Source organism: Daktulosphaira vitifoliae, unplaced genomic scaffold, assembly GCF_025091365.1.
Source record: "Daktulosphaira vitifoliae isolate Bord-2020 unplaced genomic scaffold, ASM2509136v1 Scaffold_3, whole genome shotgun sequence".
In the NCBI taxonomy this organism is placed as follows: Eukaryota; Metazoa; Arthropoda; class Insecta; order Hemiptera; family Phylloxeridae; genus Daktulosphaira; species Daktulosphaira vitifoliae.
This window is the reverse complement of record NW_026099574.1, coordinates 14,025,040-14,037,486: the sequence shown is the minus strand read 5'-3', so window position 1 is coordinate 14,037,486 and position 12,447 is coordinate 14,025,040. Positions and strand designations below refer to the sequence as shown.

Here is a 12,447-nt window from a genome sequence, read left to right as displayed (position 1 = left end):
GTCACCAAAAAGGGTAACATTACTTCTATTAGTTACTGCACAACTTAGTTACCTATTTTAGTAGGAGTGAGCAGTGTCAGCTGGGATGTGTCCTAGTAAACCTAACGATTTAATTTTTTGGCGTAAATAATTGTTTTATTTGCATATGTAGACGAAACATAATTATTAACTGGTTTAAAACAAAGTAAACATATTTAAGGTAGAATTTGAATGCATTAGTTGCTTTATTTTTTATATTAACTATTTTACTAATTTTTTTTCTAATGCAAATAAGTTTAATGAATGTTATTGTACAAGTTGATTATAGGCCTCAATATACACATTTTTTAATGTGTTCTTATAACTAAATTAAAATTTAATTAAATGAAATAATCGAAAATTATCAATATACAGTAGTAAAATGTAGATAAAAAAATAATTTTGAATAGAGTTGAGAGTAGATTATGTTGACATCTTCAAATTTAAATTGAACCTCTTTAAAAAGTATCACCATAAAAACTTGAATTCAGTAGGAATACTACTTAATTTACTGAGATCAATTGGTAAAGATCTCGTGTGAGCTTAATTTATATTAAATTGATTAATTTTACCAAGTAATCAAAAATATGGTAATAATTGAAGTTTAAAAATATTTAAATGGAAAATCAATCTGATGACCACCTTAGTTATGCTTTTAGATAATTATTAGGTTTATTTTTTCAGAAACTGAGCTAGTTCAATTAATTATAAGCAAAAAAAAAAGAAATATGTTAAATTTAAAGACAAAAAAAGTGTTCATGTAATTTTTTCTCAAAAATTGTGATTGTTATATTAATATATTTAAAAATATTTCATTATAAAATGTATAATATTTCTATATTTTTTAAAATCCAAGAAGTTTATCTTGCTCATGTATCAATCTCATTCTGTCCCATTTGAATTTAGAATTGATTCTGATTTCCAGAGATTTTTAATTATAATATGAAGTTACAAAAGTATTAATAATAAGAAAAAAAGGTTTAATTATTTAATTTTTATTTAATAGATAAAAAAATACGAAGGGTGTTTATTATAGATCTTTTTTATTTAATATAATATTAAAAAATCTAAAAAATTACATAAATGCTCAAAAAAAAAAATATTAAAGAATTCTTAGCAAATATTAACGTCTGGGTTGAAGTGATGCTAAATAAATCCATACAGAGAGAACTTGATTTGGATATGGATGTATATAGACAGCTAAAGCAAATTCAACTTGTTCGTTTTCATTCAAATGTAAACCGGTAGCTTTAACAGCATCAATGAGCTGTTCTGTACTACTATATAACTTATTTATTGGAAATCCACATATCTATCAAATATAAATTAAAAATTCAATTAAATCAATCGTCTCAATGAAAATTAAAGTAGTAGTTGTTATGAATGGGCCATTAACTGTTGTTAACTATATTTGAAGTGGCTAAGAGCACTTAACACCAAAAAGACCACATGTATTTTAAAATTGTTTAAAAATTTAGAATTAAATTATTCTGTAACACTGAAGGCAATTAACTGAAGAAAATTCTTAAACTTTCCCAAGCAATAATAGAAGAACAGTTCATCAGATAAAAAAAATTATAAGAACTAAATTATTTGAAAATTTTTTTATCATTACAGTAAACTAAATTTAAGGATTCCCATGAAAGAAAATTAAAGTTGGTGTGTTATAACCATAAAGCAATGAAAAAAAAAGTATTTAAATAAATATGATTATAGAGTTTTTTAAAGCAAAAAATTTTTTCCTTTATAAAAATTTAAAATATTTAATAATTTCTGAGAAAATGAGTCTTATCTTTAATAAATCACTCACTAGACTTTCCATTTAGTAGTATTTAAAACTTTAAAAAAGATTCTTGAAGAGCTTAAGGTATACTAAATTTTTTAATTGTACCAATGAACTTTGTATTTGATTAATATAATTACCCTATGAGACACAAGTAAATGCTGAAGCTCATCAAGATATGAAGTATCAACATTATTATTTTTTGTCCAAGTTTCTTTTTCTAGGTAAGGTAAAATTTTCCTTAAAACTGAGATACAATATCTATTCCATACTGTCTTAGACTTTAATCTCCATTTCATTAGAGAGTTTCTTAAAATATTTTCTAATTTTTCTTGTAAAAAGCGAGCATCTGATATTGCTGCAGGAGTATAATCAATTGTAGGTGGCTGAACTGAACCTGCAATAGTTGGTGCAGCTTGAAATCGTCCAAAAGCAGGATACCAGTCTCTTTTTTGTCTAACATCCCAATTGGTTCTGGGAACAGACTTTTCAATTTGTATGTTTAACCATATCTGCAATGTATTTAAAAAAAAAAAAAATTATTTCAAAATGTTATACTGTATTTTTTTAATTTTAAATCATTTTAAAATATGACATACATTTTCATCATTTATTAAGCAGTTAACTTCTTGTAGAGGTGAAAAACTGTCACTAGTAGAATATTTTTGTCCACTTAAAGGATCCCATATGTTGTACATAGTGGAATGATCTGGAAGTGTATTTAATGTTAAAACATATGCAGCTTCACCACGAGTGATACCAGTTCCTAATATTAACCACACTTTGATGTCAAGTTTCATAAAATAACAACAAAGAAGAATACCATGATCAACACCTGAGCTTCTACCAAGGAGTAAACCCAAAAGTTGCTGAAATCAAAAATTTATTTAAAATTAAAATATTGAAAACAATGGAATGTAAACTTACATCTCCTGTTAACCATACATCAAAATGACCCATTAATAAAATATTACTATGGATAACAGGTATTAGAGATACAAATCTAGCAATCATCTCCGAGGAAGTTTGATAATCTTCTGACAATACTAAAATAAAACATATATGTCTTTTAAAAACATATACATATTTTTTTAAATTTGAACAAAATATTACATGGAAGGGGTAAAGGTCGAAAATATCTTGTTGCACAAACAGTTTTGCCACTGCAATGTATCACAAGAGTTTTTACTGGACGCTTGGAATATAATTTTACTCCTTCAGTAGACCAATACTCTAAATACCTTTCAAAATTTGGTGTTTCATTGCAGTCTAATTTTTCCTAAGAAAAAAATCTTTCTATAATAATATTTCGTATATAATCAATGTATATTTGGTAAATATACAAGTGATAGTAGTGTTTCCAAACTATTTTTTTGGACATCTTGAAAATAAATATAAAATTTTGTAGTTTTAGATAATTTAATAAGATACACCCATATTTTCTGTTTTTATAAATTTACTAAATTACATTAAATTATTTTTATGTATTACTTTAATAAGTTCAGTAGAATTCAGCGGTGGTTGAGCCATTATAAATAAACTTAAAAATGTTGAATTTCGATAATGAGAGCTTTCAGTACTTGACATGTGTCTTTCATAACCTAATAAATGCTTTGGGGTATTCAATTGAAATGTCCCTTCAATCTAAAAAAAAAAAAAAAAAAAAGAAATAACTGGAAATTATTCTTATAGAAATTAAAAGTAAACAAACTTTTAAAAATGTTTTGAATAATATTAAAATTAAATTGGCATATAAAAACCATTCATCTATTGAAGATAAATCGCTATTAAATAGAATGGCAATTTTAATTATTTTGTATAATTAACTACCTAATTTAAAGATAATGATCCTATAAAGAAAATGACCGGTCAATAACAACTTTTGGACTAGTATTTCAGAATTTATTAACATTTTTAAACAAAGGCTGGAAAGATTGAGTGTGCCTAAGAAATGTCTGGTAACAAAATTACCAGTATCCTACCTTACCTCCAGTCATTACTTATTTATTTATTTTGTACAACATACAGAATATAAGCACTACACAATCAACAAATTTAAATAGTCAATACTTTAAATTAAATAAATTGTTTTGGTTAATAATAATTTTTCATTTTCTTAATTAGATCATTATTTAATAAATAAGCTAGTTAATTATGTAATAATAATTAAAATATCCAAGCTTTTCAATGTAAAAACACAAGATAATAAAGATAAATACAAAATATTAAATATATAAGTACAACTTAAATTGATACAAAATGATAAAATAAGGGATTATACTTACAGTCTCAATTAATATTCTTCCTTAATATTATACTTATATATTAAAAGCAAAACTTACTTGAGAATTATTTAATAATGCTGAAATTGGTAGTGTACAGCTACCTAACCAATGTCTTTCTAATCGTTGATGGATATTAGTTTCTCGAACTCTATCATCTTCTAAAATATCAACTGTGATTTCATCATACATGTTGATATGAATGTAATCATTAATAATCTCAACTTCATTTGAATAAAAATCAACAGAATTCGATCTAAACAAATATTTTTTATTGTAATATAAATTACAATTATTCATGAACATAATAATAATTAATTTTTTTTATAATAATACACTAAAAATTATGTATCAAAACTATGATTACAAAGTGATCAATTAATATTTAAAAAAATAATATTTGGATCTATAAGTAAATCATTAATAAGCTTAGTGCCAATACTTTCTGTTTTTTATTACAAACTTGTAAAAATAAAAATGTTCATTATTTATTATTTAATAAGTATTTTATTTGTGAAAAAAATGTATAATTTTTCTTTAAAATATCTTATTGTTATAAAAAGGACTCAGAACATAAAGCATTTATAAAGTTTATATTAGTTTTATGAATCAATGATAAAACATGTTTTTATTTAAATACTAAATAATTTATGCTAATTAGATATTTAGTTATGGAGGGTATATGAAAAATTACTCTTCCTAACCTATGATATATTTTCATGAAGAAGAATGTTTGAAAGTATATCAAACAAATTTATAAAAAGATTTATCTTTCGATCCCTAACTAAAATAAGATTTATATATATATTAAAAAAAAAAAAAAGGTTTCTTATACATTTTATTATTTTTTATACTATATAATATTTCAATGATAATTTAATATTTATTCAGAAAATATTTTAACAATTATTAATAAATAAACATTTTTCAACAGAAACCTCTATAAATAAATAAATTGTCAAAAATATAATATCAATTTTTTTGTCTCTCCTAAAGTATTAAAAATATTTTATGATGTATTGCTATTAAGGTACCGATGAGTAATATGTTTCAAAACTGACCTCACTGTAAGATGTAAATCTTGATTCCAAGTAGGATTAGAGCCTTCAGCTGTTGTTGTTCTACTTGTATAATTTTTAAATGTAATTTCAATAAATGGCTGAACTGGAACCATTGCTACATCTCCAATCATAATATCTGAATTTTTTCGAATAGGAACTTCAAAAGCTCTCATTACATTTACAGTAACCTCAAGTTTATTACCATAAAAATAAAAAATAAAATAATTTTCATACTCAAAAAATTGTATTTTGTAGAATAAAAAAATGATGATATACTTTGATTTCTTGATCAGACAAACACTTAACAGGTATTTTTTTCCTTTCTTTTCTCCTAGGTCTTAATGGACGTTTTGGTTGGAACATTTTCATAAAAGTCAATCCAAGAGTTCTAAAAAATAAATTGTGCTCCAATATAAATAAATAAATTTAAATTTAATCTTACTCACCCAATGTCTGGTACACTATCTTCAACAATTATATCCCTAGTAATTTTATTTCTGTTTCCAAGTTTACATTGTTTAAGAATTTTATCATATAGCCTTATAATAGAATAACGACTCCATATCCTACTAGTTTCTATAGTTCCTAAACCAGCAACTTCTAGAGCTAATTCAGATGTTGACAAGCGATTCTCAAATTCCTAATAATGAGCATTGGTATTTTTTTTAATTCATTTCAATACCGTTAAAATAAATATTTTAATTATACTATAAGATTATATAATCTTATACCTTAATTTATGAAAAATTTAGCTTTAAAAAACACCATATATGGTTAAATAATTATTATTAGAAAAAATATTAGAATTTAATGAAGGATTTGGTGTAATATAGCACTATCAGAGGGGAAAGCTTTATTGAAAACTAAAAAAAAAACTTTTTAAAATGAAATTCAATTTGAACTTACACTAAAAATGTCTTTAGGTATTGCCCATTCTTTTAAAGGGATTGCTTTTATTGATCGAAATTCTATTTCTCCTCGATCACGTAATTTTAATAACTTCAGTCTAGGATTTGATTCTAATTCTTCTTCTGAACAAAATTCTAATAAATGTTTGTAAATATTTAATCTGAATTTAGAATTAATACTACGAATCATTTCATCATCTAAGCTCTATAAAACAAAAAATATATAGAAGATCATCAAAAAAGATGACTTATAAAAATCATCATAAAAGATTTTTTTTGTTCTTGTTTAGATAATTAAAAATCTTTTACAATACATTAGTATTAAAATAAGTTCATAAGAATAAAAGGTATACATAAATATTAAAATATATATAACATTATCATCTCCATTTAGGTGTTTCTAACTGAAAAAGGAAAACTTAAACACAATAAAATTAAATAAATTTAAAAAAAATATTTTTTATAAAATTTAATAATTATTTAATTATTGATAAATATTTTGAGGTTTAAAGATATAGTAATTGAAAATATGAAAAACAATAACATATTTTTCTAATATAACTAATACTTGAATTGGATACTAATAATATCCAATTCTATTTCATAATTTCTGTTTATTTGGTTCAAATTAAATTTAGTTAAATAGGTATCTTTCGAAGTTCAATGTATATTTATTTTCCAGTTACCAACATAGAAACTTTAATTTACTGAAATATAAGTTTACACTTAGAATTGGAATACATATCTTATTTGAAAACTTTAAAACTTGTAGTTCATTATAACAAAAATTTTTAATTATAATAATATTTATTTGTTTATTTTTATATTCCACTTTTATCACATTAAAACCATAATATAATTTTAAAAATATTTACTGTTCATTAATATTATTTACTAAGATATTTTGTATTTAATTAACTCATTAATCAACATAAATTACAGCAAAAAAATACTTGTAAAGTAAAAAAATTAATTGATATTGACCTACTTTAATAGCATCATAAAATGAAGCATTATTCGGATCATTTGGATCAGGATGTATATCATTCATCCAATTCAATATTTTTTCCGTTTTAATTGGCAGTATATTAAATCTGTGAAAATAGCTATAGATAAAATATTTCATACATTAATAAGAATAAATAAACTTACTTCGTTGAATAAAGTTCACTAAAATAATTTTCTGGAGGACTTAAAATTTTATCACCAAATTTTCCCCATCCAACTTTGCAAATCACCTCACCAGAAGTGTACAAACAAAGAGATTCTGAATCTTCAGGAAATATTTTAAAATCTATTCCACTTCCAACACCAGAATTTTGAACATTTTGACTTCCAAAACAGCTAAATTCTAAATTTTCTGTTTCAATTATATCTAAAGTTACATGACTAAAAATATAAAAAACATTTTTATAAAATAATTATATACTTAGTAAATTAAATTATTAAAAAATTCATCATTACTTAATAGGAAATGGTATAAAGAGCTCTGTAATAGGGTTTTTGTTAAAAACAGTTTTTAAATTTGTATTATCCATATGTATATTTAAAGACAAAGATTCAGGCCATTGATGAATTTCAACAACAAATTTTTGATTAAATTCTGCACAAAAATCGTTATTCATTGGTTTTTTTATAGATTTACAAACAACATGACTATTAAATATAATTTCAAACCACAGGAAACATTTGGCTAATGCATTTCTTCTCTGAATTTCACTAAAATTAATTTTAATTACAATAAATCTACTAGATATAAAGTATGTTTGGTAATTTTAAAATGAGTTGAAAAATAGCTTTACTCTTTAGCATTTATCTTATCATTAGATAATGGCTCAATATTTGTTACTACAAAATTTATTAATGGATCTCCAGGAGACCGAATAGATTCGGACAATCTATTTAAAATTTCATCTCGAATTTTAGTAATATTAACTTCAATATTATTATCTTTCAGTTCTTCAATAGTTTCTTCTATCTGTCTATAATTTAAAATGCAAAATAAATAATAGTAGATAAAAATTTTTATATATATACTAAAACCCTAAAATTATAAAATAATAAATATAGTATAAATATTAATTAAAATTAAACGATTATTTTGATATTTTACAATAATTAATTTAAAATGAATGAAAATTTACACTATAAAATTATAAAACATTTTTAACTAAAAATGATTATTGAATAAAATGCATACTTATTAAATTCAGTTTCCCATTCATCAGTATTATCACAATTTTCAACAATTATTTCCAATTTTGTATTAGTTATTATATATTCTTGTCTTTCTCTTAGCTTTTTTAAGTCTCTCCAAGTAGCTAAAATATTAGATATCAATGAGCGATCAGCTTTACCTTCTAACATACATTGAGCACGAGTTTCTTTTATTTCGGTTTTATACCTTAATAATCATATTTTAATTTGTTAAATAAAACAATGAAACTTGAATAAAAAAAATTACCTTTGTAAACGATTTTTATGAATTTCCAACAACTCTTCATTATTTTCCTCAGTTATAACTTTTAATAATGTACTTTTAGCATTTCTTAAAGCTTCTAATCTACCAGAAAGTATTTTTGTTCTAGCCATTTCTTGACGATGTTTATATTTTTTATAAAGCTGCATTAAGCGTTTATCAAGTACATGCTGTTTACTAAAAAGGGCATGATGACTAAACTGAATTTTTTCTATTTCTAATTCTAGAACAAATTTTACTTCCTTGGAATTTAAATTTGAATTAAAAGTGTAAGGACTCAAAAACGGTACTGCCTAAAAAGAAAAAGATAAAATCATTAACTTTATAAAAATGATACAATGTTTTTGGATACTTACGCTAGTATAACTTAAATCTAAGAAACGATTATTGTTGAATATATTAGGTACATAGCATGCAGATAAATTATCTAAAGGATCTGGTAATCTAATTAATTCACCATCTTCTCCAAACCAATGACTTAAAAAATAAAAAATTTTTTTATCTAGGTACATTTTATGATAACAATTTAAAACATACAACTCTTTAGCTTTAATAATTCTCTGTTGAAGTTTATTAAGACATTTTTTATGAACTGGAGGATAAGAATATACGTATAGTCCTTCCTTTTCTGGATAGTGTGGTTGCCTGTTGTTCAAGCGCTCTGTTATGTTCACTAAGGTACAAAAAATATTATATCCAAGAGTAATTTTTTTAAACTCTAGGTATAACTTTAATTAATTATTAATAGCTAATTTTATATTGATTTATGAATTAAACCTGGTGATCCATTAGGAATAAATAATAATTCTTTGGTTGCTTTTTTTATATTAATAGATGTATCCATTGAAGGTAATATTTTATGATCTAGTACTTCAATTTCTTCTCCATCTGACAAACCTAAAAAATCAGTTGTTACTAATTTCTTGTTTTCTTCATTTGGATATGAAATTTCCACTTCTAGAATAATACACACATCGTGAAATAAAATTGTAAATAATGTGTACACTTTATTTAAACAAACCACAGGAGTCATTTGGTTGATTTTGTTGTTCTTGAATAATTGGAGGATCCCATACTTTTGTAAAGAAATCATAACTCTCTTCTTCATGATTTTTCTGTTAAAAATATAAAATAAAAAAAAGTAATGTAATAAAAGTGTATTTTAAAATATTAATAATAGTAAACACATAATTAAGAGTGTAAGTGTAACTCTCAAAGCTGTGAGTTAATAAATATGAGTGAACAATAAATTTAAAAATAAATCAGTAATAATAAGGACAATTATACTTCTATTAATATGTATTTTACAAGTACAAGAACTATTTGAATGCAGTAATATATGCAAATGAAATATTTTATTTTATTCAAATTTGATTAATGATTGTGTTCTTTAAGTTCAAATCCAATTAAAGCTTTTAAAATGTACTTCAAGATTAAAAAAAGCGAAAATGTCCTGATAACTTTTAAATAATAGGTGACTAAAGTCATAATTTCTAAAATTTCTATTAAAATTCTTCAATTAATTTTCTGGTCTTTCTCTATAAACAATCATATTGAAACAATTTATGTGATGTTAATCATTGTCAAAATATAATCTTTACTGGAGACTACAGTACTGAGTATCAGGGTTTTCAAATTTCAATTATATAGTTTAAAAAAATACACATAAATAGAACATACTACTACATATAACATTTTGTTCTTTTTATACTAATATTACTTACCTAAAATAAAAACAGTCTCTTCTATATATATAATATATTGTGCATAAACAATTTGAATTAGCGCAAATAAATACATTTTAAAAAGCATGTGTAGAAAACTTCAATTCTTAGACATATTAATACTGAACACATAATAAATACAAGTAATATGCATGATTTTTTTTTCAAAAAATTCTAATAAACCTGATACATATCGCTGAGTTCTAAAATTTGATCTTGTCTATCTTTTTCGTGTTTTTCTAAAGCAATTTGAACTGCAAGATTTTCAGAACTTATCTAAAATTTAATTATTTTATTTTCAATTACTTAGTGATATATTTACATTGCCTAACAGAAATAACATGTAATTCTAGAATTATAATTTTATAAGATTCCAAAAAACATATGACATCTCATCTTAAAAAGCATTATTACTTTATAATAATGCTTATTATCTTTTTTTAATTTTAAAATTTTATTACTGAATATATAATATATGTCATTGAAATGAAAAAAGTGCACAAGAATGTTGTGTTTATTTATTACCATAATATCTAGATAAATAATTTGTCAATTTGTGTACTTTCTGCTAGACAGTCGATATAAAAATTGAAACTAAATATTAATGCTATATATCAATCAACAAATAAAATTAGAAAAAAAAATTAATTCTGACAAATTTTTTTTAATAATAATGTGTACTATGCACAAGTTTTTTACTTATTTGAAAAAAATTATCCTTATGGAATACAGAGTAAAACATAATTTCAATATTTGATTAAGAAATTTGTAATAATTTAATAAGTCTATAATTTGTAATAAATTATAGCTTAAGATATCATAAATGAAAATAAATGTAAGGAAAACTTAAAATATTCAATTTATTTTTTATTTATTTTAAAAGTATGGTGTTTCTAATACTATCCAATAGGTAAGGCCCATGTGGGCTACACCTGTTATATCATTGCTAAAAACAATTCTTACAAAACAGGTGATAAAAATTTTAATTGTAGCATATCCAATGAAATTATTTTTGTACCCAACCCATTAAATACTTTTAAAAAGTGCTTCTAATTAATGTTAATTTTACCATTTGTGCAAATCGATCTGCAGGTTGTTTGATATTATGTAACGTTTTAGATTTAGTGTGTTCAACAACAGAATTAGAAGCCTTTTCCTAGAATCAAATAAGATGAATACACCACATAAGTATAAAAAACTAAAAACTAATTTTACTTTAACTTGGTTGACATGTTCTCGTAAACGGTCTTTAAAAGAGCGTATTTCAGATTGGGAAGTACATGGACTAGATATACCATCTAATGATGGTCTACGGCTACCTAGTAGACTTGTAGGGCTGGTTACCTTTAATAAAGTAAAAAAATAACATAAAAACATTTCATTACAAATATTTATTTTGTACCGAATCTAAGACAAGGTTGGACTCTTCATGAGGTTCCGTTGCGTCTGCCCAATAATCTGTTACTTTCAAATCGTTTTCATCCATTATTTAAAAATAACTTGATAAAATATTTAACAACTTTACAATTTAAATTAGATAAAAATTCAGATTGAATCCTTCCTGAATTTTTTGAAATACATAATACTAATAAGTAATAAATTTTTTAACTTGGCTAAGACATTTGAATAAACCAAGTATTTTTTTAGTTGTTTGTTTACAAACCATCTCTATGGTGATGACAAAACAATGATAAAAACAACATGATAAGTTCGCATTATCATTAAAAAACAAAGACTATCAACGTTGTGACATCAGGGACTCTTGAGAAAAATTATTGCAAGGGAGGTGCAAACATATTTTTTTTTATAGTGATCGCCTATTCCTCTATTATCTAAGAAAATAATTTTTTTCAAGATAAAAATTGTTTGAAAAATTTGGATTATATAAATTAGCTTTAAAATACCCAGTCTGATGGAATAGCTATTTGATAATTTAAACAAGATCATTTGGCATCAAAATTTAATAATTTTTTGTTCCTGGTGTAGTAATAAATATATAATATAATATATATTAAATTTGAACGATAGACAATGACAAGAATAACACGACTGCGAATTTTTTTGAAAATATAATAATTGAAATTTTAGTAATTCTTTAAAAACGGTATTAATAGTAAGTTACTATGGTTTCTATACATTCACTCAGACCAAACACAAGGTGCTTACCGGATGGTTACACTAAGATGATTTTT

The 12,447-nt window shown here is 23.4% G+C and overlaps 1 protein-coding gene across 3 annotated transcripts; it reads right to left on the bottom strand.

Moving 5' to 3' along the window:
• Positions 1 to 1,026: 1,026 nt before the first annotated feature.
• LOC126903373 (coiled-coil and C2 domain-containing protein 2A) lies at positions 1,027 to 11,992 on the bottom strand. Of its 3 annotated transcripts, none has more exons than XM_050681554.1 (25): positions 11,658 to 11,992; positions 11,471 to 11,599; positions 11,325 to 11,411; positions 10,439 to 10,531; positions 9,553 to 9,646; positions 9,309 to 9,488; positions 9,069 to 9,204; positions 8,888 to 9,008; positions 8,517 to 8,824; positions 8,253 to 8,456; positions 7,855 to 8,034; positions 7,517 to 7,771; positions 7,205 to 7,441; positions 7,041 to 7,158; positions 6,051 to 6,257; positions 5,591 to 5,784; positions 5,421 to 5,532; positions 5,145 to 5,332; positions 4,144 to 4,339; positions 3,293 to 3,445; positions 2,915 to 3,080; positions 2,729 to 2,847; positions 2,401 to 2,670; positions 1,942 to 2,313; positions 1,027 to 1,330 (listed from the first exon to the last, which is right to left on the bottom strand). In XM_050681554.1, the coding sequence occupies exons 1-25, from the start codon at positions 11,739 to 11,741 to the stop codon at positions 1,142 to 1,144; spliced, it is 4,392 nt and encodes a 1,463-aa protein (XP_050537511.1). In that variant the 5' UTR covers positions 11,742 to 11,992; the 3' UTR covers positions 1,027 to 1,141. The 3 variants fall into 3 exon arrangements, with proteins under 3 accessions (XP_050537511.1, XP_050537512.1, XP_050537513.1); XM_050681555.1 differs by having other exon boundaries at positions 1,028 to 1,330; positions 7,041 to 7,146; XM_050681556.1 differs by lacking the exons at positions 11,471 to 11,599; positions 11,658 to 11,992 and having other exon boundaries at positions 1,033 to 1,330; positions 10,256 to 10,531; positions 11,325 to 11,380.
• Positions 11,993 to 12,447: the final 455 nt, after the last annotated feature.